The sequence below is a fragment of the Pinus tabuliformis genome, chromosome 1_2 (genome assembly GCF_031772625.1).
Source record: "Pinus tabuliformis cultivar Carrire ecotype Pingquan chromosome 1_2, CPIR1, whole genome shotgun sequence".
NCBI classification, from domain to species: domain Eukaryota; kingdom Viridiplantae; phylum Streptophyta; class Pinopsida; order Pinales; family Pinaceae; genus Pinus; species Pinus tabuliformis.
The window spans coordinates 937,322,453-937,337,949 of record NC_142298.1 but is presented as its reverse complement, the minus strand read 5'-3'; the positions used below and the strand labels follow the sequence as shown (position 1 = coordinate 937,337,949).

Here is a 15,497-nt window from a genome sequence, read left to right as displayed (position 1 = left end):
TACTCAAACTAATTAACCATTTAAGGAGATATTATTACCTAATCTTAACCAATAAAAACAAAAACATTACCGCACCGCTTTTCCAGAACATTTAAATACTATTACATAAAATTCACGGAAACATCGGAAAAACCATAAACCAATTTATATATTACAATGGACCGACTTGGTTTTAAAATCCAGAAGACTGTAGTCTTCCGTATTTAAAGGCAATCAGAAACTAAGATCTATATTTGCGTGGTAGAGTTTTGCCTTTGGATTGACAACCTCCGATTACGTGCAATTGGACAGTCAACCATCACGGCTTGAGCTTAAAGCCCGCCCATCCGAATGACGGAGCAAGCTTTTGGGTGAGTGGAAAAGTCCAAAACGAGGGCTCATCGATTGGAGAGGCCGAACAATACGAATAAAAAATAAGATTTACCTGTTCGGCTGGAACTCTTGTCCTCTTCTGTCTTTTAGCGGGTCATTTAACAGGCCATCGGTTAAAGGGTTTTAAACATAAATAATCCTCAGATCTAGGAATAGATGATCTGATCATGCCATATGGTCTAAAGGTCCTTTTAATGACATTAAAGACCCCGGTTCGAGTTTTTGCTTGAGCGTTTGATGTCAGGGATGTTGGGTGTAACCCTAGACCACCCAAATCTCTCTTTCAGTCGGGGTTTGTTATAGATATAGCTCAGCAGGAAGCCTGTTAGAATCGCGGATCTGGTTGATTTTTGGGTTGGAATTAAGGCTGCAGATTTCAATTACTTAATTGGAAGGTTCAAAATTTAAGCCGTAATCGCGGACAGTGTTGGGTTTGATTAGTTTGAAATGGGGGCCTTGATGTCTAGGTTGTGGTTTATGCTGTTTCCAGCCAAAGAGTATAAAATTGTGGTCGTAGGTCTCGATAATGCCGGAAAGACGACGACTCTGTATAAGTTACACCTCGGAGAAGTGGTGGTCACGCATCCTACAGTGGGGAGTAATGTTGAAGAGCTTGTCTATAAAAATATAAGGTTCGAGGTGAGTTTTCAAAAAAAAACCTTCTTTCCATTTTTGGTTTCAATTGTAGAAAATCTGTTTTGGTTCATGCAAGAGGACAAATCTGATCTTTTTCTTGAAGTACTGGTTTTCGGTTTTTTAGTTTTTGGTTAATGGCGTTTTCATTAATAAAGCCACTAACCGAGGAATCCATTAACCCAAATTTACATCGGCCTGCACTTGGCCTCGTCTCGTTTAATGAGATACATCCATGGATTGTCAAAGTGTCCGAAGCCTTCACGTTCTCTCGGATGAGGTTATTAACTTTGTTTACTACATTAACACAATATCTTTGGGGAGTTTTAGACTTGGGTGGGAGCCTTGAAAATTCTTTCATTTAACCACTCAATCATATCCCAGAAGGATCAGTTTGCTTGTTCAGTTGAATGTGTATGTTTGAGGGATATATTGGAGAGTGCCATTGGTTTGGTATGACAATTAATTGCTTTTGTGCCGATCGGTGGTTAAGGTTTCCATTCTTTTGTATTGGCCTGAATATGGATCTTGGTTTCTCGGCAGTTCTTATTTATTTTTATATGCAAAAACGAGATATTATATTAATAATATACAGAAGGTATATGCTTTTGGAGCCTCGGGTATTCCCAGAGCCTATTATTTTCTTCTGTCACACAGACTTCTGCTTATATATCTGCACCATGTTTTCTTTATTTGACTTCTGGGACGGTCATGATTTCTTAGAGGGGGGCTGCAGTCCTAGGTTGCAAACGTTATAACACAAAATGGCCATGAGTATGGGCTCTTAAATCGTATTTCAAAATAACGGTGGTTCTAAGGATCCCTCTGTTAACAACCTTTAGACTCAAAACAGCCTCTTCGGCTTTTTCAAAGTTCAAACTTACAAAAGACATTGACAATTGTTGCTGGAACTACAAGAGGTATTGATGCCAGCCAAACAAAAGAGCTGTACTTCTGCTCCACCCATGAATATTCTCCATACTGCCCCCACTTTTCTTGCTGAAACTATTCTCCTCTGCTGAGTATACACAGGTGTAGCAGGAGCTGTATCCACCGTTGGTGAAGTCTTGAATCAAACTCCCAGTTCCTATCTCGAGTCTCGACCTTTTTCATCGGGTACTCTTCTTTGAATTCCAGCTTACTCCTTTTAGTGCTGTTTTGCCTCACTTTCAGATGTTCATGGGCAGGCATCAACTTGACCTATTCCTTAAATTCAGCTTCTTGATGATTAACCATTACTCCTATATTGTCCTCCAGGACAGTTGCCTTACCTTATATTGTAGCAATTTTTTCTGCCATTACCACAGCTTGGGTTCAACACCTTTTTAGTACCATTTTCTTCATTGTAGAGTTCCTGTGCCTGATTGGACTTTGAGCAAGTCTTCTCAAAATCTCTGGAACTTGAACTTCCTTGCCACAGAGCCTCCGGAATCTGAGATACCCTGTGCCATTTTTTATCCCCAATGTCAAATCGCAGAGAGTATACTTGTAATGCTTCATAGAGGACTTGTTATGTTGAAGTGATGCAAGTGATCTCATCCCATTCAGTCAATCCTTCTGATGTATCATGGTTTTCAGTAAGCATTTCACTAGTAACCTGGATGTGCTCCTCACACCTTAGGTCCAGTGAGGATGCTTTAAGTAAGGAATTTGATTGACGATCTCTTGGCCGCTTTCTAGGACCCTACTCCATATTCTTCACTCATACTTTCTTGTTAATTTTAGTTAACAATGGTATTCTTTATGCTTAGCACAATTTACTTCAATGTTCCAATAGCAATCACAATAATCACATTGTGATTATTGTGATTAAAGGGGAAAATTTTGTGGTATAATAATTTTTTTAATTTCTCTATAGTCAAACACGTTTAAATAAATTTTTAAATCATCCCTAAAGATTGACTATAGGAAAGCATAATTTTTTGTTGATTGGGGTCACATAAGAAAAATCATTTTTTTACAATTATTTCAATTGCTTAGCATATGAATTTCATGGTTCTTCATGGTATTTAAATTTTCGAAATTTAATTGCTAAAGTATTTTGCATGCTAAGGCTTAGAGCATCATTTTATGCTTGACATTTATTGAATTGCTCATCGTTAAATAACTTTAAATGTGGTGTCAATTGCTTGAATTTTCGGATATTTCTTAGCAAATTTTTGGGGTAGTTATTAGAGTACTTTGTCATGGAATTGTGATAAATTGCATATCTTTTATTTCATAAACTGAGTATTTTTTGAGCATCTGATATTAATTTGTGAGGAAGCTTTTGTTCTCTTTGAGCTATAACTGCACTTAATTGTATCAAAAAGGTTTGAAGTAAGCTTGTGGTTTAATTGTGATATTTTAAAAGGTTTATCTTTCAGTCTTTGTTTAGTAAGGTGAGCATTTCATTTTGGTGATTAAAAGCTTTGATAGATTGCGACATAAGTGCTTCCAATCCTCGAATCTAACTTCATCTCATCTTCTAATCATCTTCTGCATTTGCATATTAAGTTAGTTTTGCATAATTAAAATTTACTTCCAAGCATAAGCTTGGTTGATAGAGAGATAGGTACCCATCCATTTTTGCTTGAGAAGCCTGCTTTTTATAGTACTTAAAACAGTGACTTTGCAGTTGTCAGAGCCACAACTCTCTGCAACGCCTGACCAAGTATGTGCTTCACCTTATCTTCTCTTCGCCAATTACTACGAAAATTAGGCTTAATATAGAAATGATTAAAGGGTTTAAGGCATTTAACTAAAATTAACCAAGATTCATCCATCTCACATTAAGTTTAGGATTTGCATTTCATATAAGATAGTCACTCATCCAAGCAACAGTTGCAAATAAATTACTTGGTCTTAAATTTCCTAGCAAGATTGTTGACTCCATAAGGCACTGATATCAATTGTTTGAATCTAATCAAATCATATAAATCTTGCTAAACTGTGTCTGCTGAACTGGTTGGTTCCCAACTATTTCTCATTGATTCCTTTTCCATAGGGTCTACCCCCCTTAGCCTGTTGTAGGGAGATAACTTAAATAAAGAGATTGGGGATCAGGGTGACAACCACCTATCTAAGTCGTTGTTGTGGTGCCTAGACATTCTGTGCGACAATAGTGCCCAGAGACGTGACCTAGAAAAATTGAACTTTTGAGGCCAAAAGCGTAGTCAAACTTGGTCAACAAGTTCTCAGTCAACGCTAGTCAAACCTGTGATAGAACTCTGAAATTTCGGCTTTCAATTTTGCCCAGAAAACTTGTCCTCCTTGCCACACATGTGAGAGATAGAAGCTGCCTAATAGCTGTACGAACCAATCAAATGAAGAGAGAGAAGAATGTGTGAGTGATGATGATGCTAAATGAGGTGAGAGGTCTCTTGTATTTATACAATTCATTGTGGGTGAAGAGACACATCCATTGGGCTTCTTGAGCCTACATGTTGATGTGGCTGACTTGAACATTTTGCACATGTCTGGGCATAAATTGCAAATCACATTTCTGCTTGTCCAAATGAGATGATCTTTATATCAATTTTGGCTTTATATCAATTTTGGTCCTCTCGAAAAGAGGAATTTAATGCAATCATCATCTCCATCAAATGAGTTGTCGCAAGGTGGAATTTGGCCCTTTTTACCGATTTTAACACTTCCTTTCAACTAGGGAGAATTCCACATGCCAATCCATTTGTTGTCATCGGTCATCATGCCATCTTGTCATCATATACCATCTTTGTCATCTCATCTCTGCTCTGTTGAACCATGAAGTAATAATGAAGAAGAATCGATCGAGAGTGATTCACAAGACCTTACCACTCTCCACTGACAAAAGTCAGTCTAGAGGTAGAGCCTCAAATGATCCTAGATCAAGTTGTTGAACACCATGTATCCTAGACATAGGGAGTACGACAGTACACGATGTGTCCATTGGTAGTGCTATGGTCCCTACCCATGTTTCCCAACTCATTGGCCAGATGAGAGGTACTTACCATGAGTCTTGGACATCCATTGATAGTGCTATGGTCCCTACCCATGTTTCCCAACTCATTGGCTAGATGAGAGGTACTTCCCATGAGTCTCGGACTACATGGGCAAGATGTATGCTGGGGCATCAACAGGAGAAGGTGAGCTACTCATCTTGCTCATATGCCATGGGAGAAGGTGAACCCCCATCTATGCAGATGTCAATTGTAGGGGAAGGTGAACTACTCACTTTACACACATGTCACCATGGGGTATCACAGGGGAAGGTGAAGCACTCACCCTGTACACAACACACCATATAGGGGAAGGTGAACTACACTCCCTATGGTTGCTTATAGCTCCAAGAAGTACCCCAAGCCCTCGGGAGCTCCCAGAGCTCAATGTTCAACTTAAGTGGGACCCTCATGAGAGGGTCTTTCCATGACTCCAAGTCTCTCTCAGAATGCTAAGAATTAGGCCTTCCCCGAAGGCTTCGCGAGGATATCTAAGATCTGCTCATCAGTGTTGATGTGTTGGAGCCTTATTTCCCTCGTTGTACCATAACCCAGATAAAGTGGTACTTGATATCAATGTGCTTGAAGCGGCCGTGGAACACAAGATTCTTTGAAAGGCGGATCCCACCCTGCTTGTTGCAGAAGATAACGATGGTATCCAACATGTGCGCAAATATCTCACTCAAGAGCTTCCTCAACCAAACAACTTCGCAACAGGCCATACTAGTTGCAATGCATTTGACCTCGACGATGCTTCTTGCAACCAATTTTTGCTTGCTCATCCAAGAAATTGAAGCAAACCCTAATGAGAAGCAACATCCAAACATGCTCTTACAATCCACCACATTGCCAACCCAAACAACATATGTATATCTATGCAGCCTCAAATTTCCGACAATTATCTCAGTCCATAATAGATTGTGCCCCGAATATATCTCAAGAGATTCGTAGTAGTAATTCAATGTATGTGATGAGGCTTGACCATAAATTGACTCATCGTGTTCACAGTGAAGCATATGTCAGGACGAGAGTTTACCAAGAACATCAGGGCCCCCACAAGTTGTTTATATTTAGAAGGATTTGTCAATTTAGGCCCAACAACACACTTCCATATAGCTTTTTGAAGTTGAGTTCCATTGGAGTAGACACAAACTTGCAATTCACCATCCCACATCTCTTGAGCAACTTCACAATGCTTTTTCCTTGAGAAAGAAAAATCTCACCTGGCTTTTGCCAGACCTCCAGCCTAGGAAGTAGTGCATCAGTCCTAGGTCCTTCATCTCGAACTCGGAAGCTAACTCCCTCTTGCATTGATAAATGAGATGGCCTGCACCTGTTAGAAAGAGATCATCCACATAAAGGGACCAAAATGAGAGACATTTTTTTCAACCTTGAAATATAGGTTAGGGTCAGCTTCGCTCCTCGTAAATCCAAACTTCATAAGATAGCTTTCAATCCTCTCATACCAAGCCTTGGGGCCTTGCGTCAACCCATAGAGGGCTTTCTTCAATATGCATACGTGTGTCCTTTGATCCTGTACTTCGAACCCCTCAGGTTGTTCCAAGTAGACTTCCTCCTTAAGCGAGGCATGCAAGAAAGCAGATTTAACGTCCATTTGGTGTAGCCTCCATCCTTGAAAGGCAACAAGAGCAATAATTGAACGGATAGTGGTATATCAAGCAATTGGTGCAAATATCTCATCATAGTCCACTCCTTCCTTTTGAGAGAAGCCTTGAGCAACGAATCTGGCTTTGTATTTTTCAACACTTCCATCAGCTCCATGTTTGATTTTGTAAAGCCATTTAGAAGTGACCACAAACTTGTCCTTGGGTCTAGGAACCACATCCTAGACATCATTCTTCATGATGGATTCGTTCTCTTCATTCATCTTATCCTTCCATACATGATGTTTCATGGCTTTTTCGAATGTACAAGGCTCAGATTGAACAATAGTACTCATAGCAACGAGGTATCCTTGATACCCGTTGGTCTTCTTACTTTCACGAAATGTCCTTCTTAGAGCAATATGCTTTTCAACATCTTCAAGAGTGTCTTTGAGCCACAAAGGTCTTCCTTGAGGTAGAGGGATCACCAGGAGGTGGGTCAATGGGATCCATTAGGCCTTCGACATAGGGCATAGGCTCATCGCACGGAGGTTCATCTTGCTTTCCTATAGCATCATCATTCTCTTTTCCTTGAATGGGGAGGTCTCAGGCTTTCCCAAGAGCAATGTAACATCATGACTTACTTCCACATCTCGTTGACTAGGCACATAGATTCTATATGTCTTTAAGTTTTCATTATAACCCACAAATGTTCCTTTTTTCCCCCATGCTCCCAACTTATTTCTCTTCTCTTTAGGCACATGAAAATACACGGGGCAACCAAATATTCTAAAATGAGAAACACCAGGTTTCTTACCAGTGGAAACTTCTTCAGGTGTTTTGAAATTCAATGTTTGTGGACACCTATTTTGAACATATACAACAGTATTTACAGCTTCTCCCCATAAGAACTTTGGTAGACCTAGATCATGAAGCATGACACGGGTGGCTTCCATGATCATTTGATTCTTTCTTTTAGCAACTCCATTTTGCTCAAGAATGTATGCAACAATTGTCTCCCTCTTAATGCCAATTTCTCTACAATAGTCATTGAATTCATTTGATTCATATTGGGTCCCATTGTCGATCCTCAATATTTTGATCTACTTCCCTGTTTGATTCCCCACCAAGGTTTTGAAAACACAAAACCATTTGAATACTACATCCTTCTTCTTTAAGAAATAGACTTATGTTTTGCGAGAGAAGTCGTCCACAAAGATAACATAATATAAGTATCCTCTTAATGATGTTACGTGCAACATACCAGAGAGGTTAGAATGGACTAGTTGAAGAATATCAAAAGTTTGACTTTCTCTTGAAGGGAATGGTCCCCTTGTAAGTTTCCCAACTGCACAACCTTGACAAACACCTTCATGATTCATTTTGAAATCGGGTATACCTGTGACCATCTTCCTTACCCCAGGTAAGGCTTTGTAATGAAAGTGGGCAAATCTTCTGTGCCATAATTCATATTAAAGAGAAGTGTCGCAAGACATGGCTCCCGAAGGACTTCCTCCAACTTGATAAAGACCATCAACCCTAAAGCCAAGTGTAAATGCATCTTTAGGGTTTTTTTTGCCAAAGACATACCTTTCCATCAAAGAATGCTACCTTGAAGCCTTTATTTTCTATCGCAAAAATAGATACTGGGTTCTTTTTCAAATCGGGCAAATAAAATACTTGTAGATGAATGGTTTGACCCTACAAGTGAAGAGTGACAGTTCCTATTCCTTTCACGGGATAGGTGGCATTATCTCCAAGTATGATTTGCTAGTTAGTCTTTTTTTCAACCAAATTTGAGAGGGCCTCTTTGTACCCAGTGAAGGGCCTTGAGGCTCCACTATCAATCAACCAATGATCAAATGTATTCGGAGGAGAGATACTAGATAAAGCGGAAATAAGCTAAAATTCATTTTGTTTTTCTACAACATTACATTCCTCGTACCTAGAATTTCTTGATCTTTTGGGAGGACGACCATTTCCATATCGAGCAACGAGAGCACTCCTCTTTCCTTTATTGTTGAGCTTATTGTTCCTTTGATTGCCACTGCCTTTGTTATTGTCATCATCCCTTGGAATATGCTTCTTGTGAGGACACTCTCTAGCATAGTGGCCAAACCTGTTGCAATTGTAACATCTTCCTTTTCTTCCTTCTTTGAATCCCAACTTAAATCCTTGACCTTGTTTCTTTGGACCAACAATGTTCTTCCTCTTAGCAGGAGTGGAGAAAGTAGTAGGGTCATTTCAAAACCCAGAATCCTGTTATTGTTGAGAATGGTGGTGTTAAACACATCCCATGCTCTTGTAAGACCTCCAAGTGCAATAAGAGTGAGCTCCCTGTCACCAACAACTTTTCCAATAGATAGAAGATCATTCTTCATTTCACTAATCCTCATGAAGTAGGATTGAATAGACTCTCCTCTATCTATCTTGATGTCTTTCAACTTGTTGTTGAGAAAGAGGATTTGATTTGCATTGTTTATTTTGAACACCCCAACCAGCGTATCATACATCTCCTAAGATGTTTCCAAATCAGAAAATTAAGCAACCAAATGCTTTTAAAATGGAGTCTACAATACTTTTCTTAGCTTTGACCTCACCTTTCTTGTACTTTGTTTTTGCAACAGTAGGTGCATTTGAAGGAGGCTCCACCACTCTTCCCTTTACATAGTCCATAACATCATTCTCTTCCAAAGTCAAATCCAAAGTCATCTTCCATGCATGATAGTCAAATTTGTCCTCGAGCTTGTCCTTAGATTTTAAGCTAGACCAATATTCTTGTCCAACAACTTTCCTTAGTGATTGCTTTTCTCACTCTTGCTTGGGATTTGTCTTCACCTAGGCTCTAATACCGTGTTAATTTTAGTTAACGATGGTATGTTCTATGCTTAGCACAATTTACTTCAACGTTCTTTAGTAGCCCAATAACAATTTCCAATTTCCAATAGCAATCACAATAGTCGAATTGATCGTAAAAGCAGATAGAACATGAAACAAAATGTAGAAGACAAGCCAAGGCAAGAGGACACCAGATTTCGCTGATGCCAGGAAGAAAGCCCCAATGTGGGGAAAACCTTTGATCAATTCTTCTTATTATTATATCAAATGGCTAGTAGAGAGAGAGTACAAAAGTCAAGTTGACTTGCCCAATACAAAGTCAAGACAACCTTGTAAATTTCTGTAGGCAATTGTAGTCAAACTTCAACCCTAACTAGAAAGTCAATATTGGTCAAAACAACAACAAATCATCCTCAAAGTAACTCAGATTTCCTTAGTCAAACTCAGCTTGATTAGGAGGACAAATTTAACCCAAAATAGCTGAGTCAAACTTCTTTTAGGAGAGAGAAAATTGCTGTCAACTCTGAAGTCAATGCAGGTCAAAAGGCCTAGAATTTCTCGGTTTGTGTGCCTAGAGGTGCAACCTAAAAAACTGAACTTTTGAGGCCAAAATAGCAGTCAAACTCGGTTAGCAAGTCCTCAATCAACGCTGGTCGAACTTGTCACATAACTTTGAAATTTTGGCCTGCAATTTTGCCCATAAAACTTGTACTCCTTGCCACACGTGTGAGAGATAGAAGCTGCCCAATCGCTATATGAACCAATCAGACAAAGAGAGAGAAGAATGTGTGGGTGATGATGATGCCAATGAGGTGAGAGGTCTCTTGTATTTATACAATTCGTTGCGGGTGAAGAGACACATCCATTAGGCTTCTTGAGCGTACATGTTGATGTGGCCGACTTGAACAATTTGCACATGTGTGGGCATAAATTCAAAATCACATTTCTGCTTGTCCAAATGAGATGATCTATATATCAATTTTGGTCCTCTCGAAAAGTGGAATTTAGTGCAATCATCATCTCCATCAAATGAGTCACCCAAGGTGGAATTTGGCCCTAGTTGCCAATTTTAACATATCTTGATTAGAAGCAGCAAGTTCAAACATCTCACAATGGAGTTTCTGGTAGTCAATATTTTGAGGATGCCTTCTCTTTGAAATTAAGGATGTAATATTACCATTCTCATCTAGATCTGATATTCCAGGTAATTCAATATTTTCCATACACTTTTTGCTTTTGGCCACTTTGGACTAACTTTTTATTGAATTTGCCAAGTGCTCAGTGAAATATTTGTTCTATGTTGTCTGCTGTGGAAGCATCATAGCAGTGATCACTTTCAGAACCTTTAACATCGCTGCTTGATTTGTTTGATTTCTCCGCATTGCTTATGCTGTCATGCTCTTTAGACAGATTTTTCAACTTTGAAAAGTTGGAACAATCTTAGTAGTCGCAAATGTCTAAGTTGTCCAAAATGCATGGAAGAAATTTGGAAGGAGTGGCAATGTAATCATCCATCAAATTCCATGTGTCTCAAACTTGGAGGCATCTTGGATAGCTTCAAGTTACTGGATTCATAACTAAGGTATCTCAAGTGCTTTAGATTTGACACATTGTGAAACAGAAGCTAGGGAACTTTCGCCTCAAAAAATACCAACTCCTTAAATATCTTAAGGCACTTGCCCTCTACCTTTGCGAAATTTCCATGTTGATGAATTCTGAATGATTTATGCATTAAGTGGAGTGTTGCTACAGATAACCAAATGCCTTTTGTTTGTTGGGCATCCTCCTTTTCCTCTTCTATGTTAAAATTTGGCAATCGAGGGATGAATTTTTTAAACCACCTATAATAAAATTTGATTTCTAACAATTCTAATATGACTTTCCAAAAATAGTAAGTCACATCTCAATTTGGAAGTGAGTTTCCAAAAATAGGAAGTCATGTCTAAATGATCAAGGATGATCTCGACATATGGAATCCACTTTAAAATCAAATCAATCATGATTATACAAGTCAAGAATTAAATTTTTTATTCTTACTAGTATTATTATTATTATGATACTATTATTTATAAAATAGTCTAAAGTCATTTACCTTTAATGGATTAATAAAAACGAATTCTCTCATGAAATAAGTAAATTAAATTGAGAATATCTTATTTGGCAAATTGAACCTCTCTCTTGGAATAAAATAGTAACTCCACACTTGAGAGAATGTAACTTTCCCTCAGTGATTCAATGTATGGCAAAAGTACAACTCCTCCTCATTAAATGCACTTGTAACTCTCTCATTCAATTCAATTTGTAACTCTCACTAAATATTCTTTCTTGTCTAAGTGTAACTCTCTGTCTCCTTAACTCGAATTATAACTCCTCAAGACATGTGTACCCCTTTCTCTATTCTTGGGATGAGTTGCACTTCTCCTCAAGTAACTCCTCCTTCATGGAATTTGATTATCTTATTATTGGCTCGAGGCATGAATTCATTTTGTAACTCCTCTCCTTTCTCATCTATTTAAGCAAGAGCAAGTGATAGATGATGTAGCATGTTCATTCTGAAGGAGAGCTAGTGTTGAGTGTGTGCAAGAGAAGTGTGAGAGCAGGTGAAGAGTAAGAACTAGAGAAGAGTAAGAACAAGAGAAGAGTTGGAGCAAGTGTGAAGGACAAGATCTGATCAAGAGAATGAGATCTTCAAGCAAAGAGCAAGAGCACTTCAACTGCAAGTTGATCAGACATTGGTAACTTTATTCATTCCCATTCTCTCTCTCTTTCTTTATGTCTCAAATTTGGAAGGAGTGGCAATGTAATCATCCATCAAATTCCATGTGTCTGAAAGTTGGAGGCATCTTGGATAGCTTCAAGTTATTGGATTCATAACTGAGGTATCTCAATTGCTTTAAATTTGACACATTGTGAAACGGAAGCTGGGGAACTTTCGCCTCAAAAAATACCATCTCCTTAAATATCTTAAGGCACTTGCTCTCTACCTTTGCCAAATTTCCATGTTGATGAATTCTGAATGATTTATGCATCACAATTGTCGATCTGAAAAGTTTTGAAGAAGAAATCTGCACACTAAGTAATTGTAACATCATATAACATTCAATTTTCTGCATAGACCTTTCAAGTTTCTGCATAGAACTTTCAGATTTTTTAACATGGTATCAAAACCTTGGTGAAAGACAAGTCAAAGGAGACCAGAGATCACCTGAAGAGACCCCACTTGCCGCCAAAGTTTTTTTTGATCAAGATGACTTCGTCCTACTTCAAGGTAGAGGAGAAGCTTAATTATGCTTCAAACTTTGGTCCATGGCTAAATATCACTCTTGAAGAACACAAAGTTTTGGAGTATGTTGAAGGCACAGTAGCTGATCCAATAGAGAATTCAAATGTTGTTGTCAAATCCAAACATAAAAAGGGTGAAATCAAAGCTAGGAAAATTGTCCTTGATTCTCTTAGTGATTATCTAATTACTTATGTTTCTGGTTTGAAGAAAGCTAAAGAAATGTATGGCAAACTAATTGACATGTTTGCAATTAGTAACTTGAACCAGATTATTGCCTTAAAGAATCAGTTGAAGGACAACAAGATGATTAGAGGAGAGACGGTTCAAACATACTTCTCTCCTTTCCTCCTTGTATGACCATTGTGTACTCAAAAAAATTGACCCACTGGATAAATTGACCTCTTCAAAATTTTGCCTCCTCTGTGTTTTAGCTACTCGGCCTCTTCGAAATATTCTTAAAATTTCCCTGCACTCTTCCTCCATTCTCTTTAGTTTCGCCGAGCCTCTTGCACTAGAGAAAATCACTTCCTCCACTTGTATGTCTTCACTTCTCCCTTAGGCTTATTTTATAACTTCATTTCGCGAAATCTTTAACCCTATTCTCTTAAGTAATTGATAGTCGAGATTAGATCTTGCCTCACTTGAGATCATATCTGAGTCACTTAAATAATTTCATTGTTTAATTTTATTATTAACTTTGGCTTAATAGTCCACAATAATTAATTGACTTTAATTATTGTACTTTTCCTAAGTTAGACTTAGGAAAGAAGTTACAAATCACTTACTCCACCAAGCAAGCACCTAAAGAGGCAATCAACAATTTCCTACATTCTAATTTCTAAGACAACAACTCTCATGTATAAGACCTTCTAAAACTACCAAGAACTTCCACAGGAACCACTCACCAAATTTTATAATTACATTTAATATAAATGTCATAATGATTTGCAAAGACTATCTTTTCCTTCCTGAATGAAGTCATCGACTCATCGCTACTGCTTGTAATTGTTATGTCATCAATATGTGCAACCATAATGATGATTTCTTGACCTTTTTCTTTGATATACAAGTTAGGATTGAAATCACTTATTTTGAAACTTATTGTTTTAAGATACTTGTTAATCTTTTCATATCATCTTTGAGGGGCTTGTTTTAGTCCATACAAGACCTTCACCAACTTACATATTGATTTTTCTTTTCCTTTACCCGCAAAGCCTAAGGCACATGAGATCTCCAAGACCCAGAAATCGTTTGGGGAAATTCCACCTGGATGGAGAGATATCGAAATAATTAATATTTTTAATGGGGTTCCTAAGTATATCCTAAGGAAAATAAAAATATTAATGTGTATTAATATAATATGGGTGAGAAAGTTCTAAACAACGAGGATCAAACCAAATCTAATCTTAGCCATTGATTACGGACTTAATCTCGGCCGTTGAATCGTCAACATGAAAAATATAAGAGGAGGTTTGAGGGTTAGTTGGAGACACACCAACTTGATCAAGAATTCAATTTTCAGGGGCAGGGTTTGCTGAAAAATCGAGTTAGTGATCTATTGCAGTGAGGGGCAGTTCGACAGAAGGTCGAGAATACATAGCAGAGAGGTAGAGAGTGTGCCAGAGAGACAACACAGAGCCTTGGAAGGCTGACACAGAGGATGAGTAGGCCAGCGCATGTGATGCAAAGGGCTAAGAAGCTGATGCAAAGAGCCAAGAGGTTGACGCAGAGGGCTGCAGAGCTGACGCTGGGCTGAAGAGGCAACGTTGAGGAATTTTCGTGGGCAGATTGAGAGTTGAGAGTTCAGTCATCTGGTTGCTGAGCAATCGGAATATCTGTCTTGGAGGAGAGGTACTTCTGCCAAGGAAAATTTTTGAAGGGTGAGCCATTTCTGGCACCCTAGTTGTATTTAGAAAACTGCATAATAATAAAACCCTCATATCTGCTGCACCGGTTTTCCCACATTGGGTTTCTCCAGGGACGATTGTCCAAAAATAACGGTGCCCCTTGTGTGTTTCTCAGTTATTTATGTTGCTGATTTGTATATGTGTGAAGGCTGCATTTGTGTTTATTTCGATATTTATATTTATAAATATCTTATTAATGGAAAGAACCAAGTAGGAGATAATAAACCAGATAATGCAGTAGGGATTTCTGATGTGTCAGATTTAGAAATTTCCACACTCTCCGTTCTTGTTTTCGATTTGTTTTATTAAAAGAAACTAGGACATAAGAATGCACAACAACACTCATCAAGGCAACATTTACCTGTTTTGGTGATTTTGACCTTCTTCTTCTCTTTCTTTGCTGAATCTCATCTTTGTTTAGCATCTTATAGAGTCCGATCGAACCATTTTGGTCTTTTATGAAACTAGCTTTAATTGTTTGAAGACTGACTGCCATCTTGTTGTTCCAACTTCAGTTCTAATTTTTCTTACTCCACTTCTTTTTCATCTTCTTTTCTGCACCTGCTATTATGACAGGACTTTTGAATTCATGCTTGTCATTATCACCTTGCAAAGCTTCACCTTTCCATTGAGATGTGTGCGCTTGGGGAGTCTTTCATTGAAAAGTAGATATCTCTACGTATAATAACCTTTCTATTAACCATATTACATGTTTAAGATCATATTTATAAAAAATGACCTTTTTTATATTTAAAAAATATTATCTTCTTCTGTTCAATTTTAATTCTTCCCTATGAATTTGATTACAAATCAGTTGTATGAGTTTTGAACCATCATACTGTCACTGAAATTGAATCACCATTGTACACTTTCTGAATAATTGTTCAGCTAAGCGGGCCTT

At 38.1% G+C, this 15,497-nt stretch overlaps 1 protein-coding gene across 1 annotated transcript in view; it reads left to right on the top strand.

Annotated features, from left to right (window-relative positions):
• Positions 1-208: 208 nt before the first annotated feature.
• Positions 209-15,497, top strand: part of ARFC1 (ADP-ribosylation factor C1) — a 29,989-nt gene continuing 14,700 nt past the window's right edge. The window contains exon 1 of the mRNA XM_089396253.1: positions 209-1,011. Coding sequence (XP_089252379.1) covers positions 820-1,011 — 192 coding nt within the window. The 5' untranslated portion in view covers positions 209-819. The remainder of the gene's footprint in view (positions 1,012-15,497) is intronic.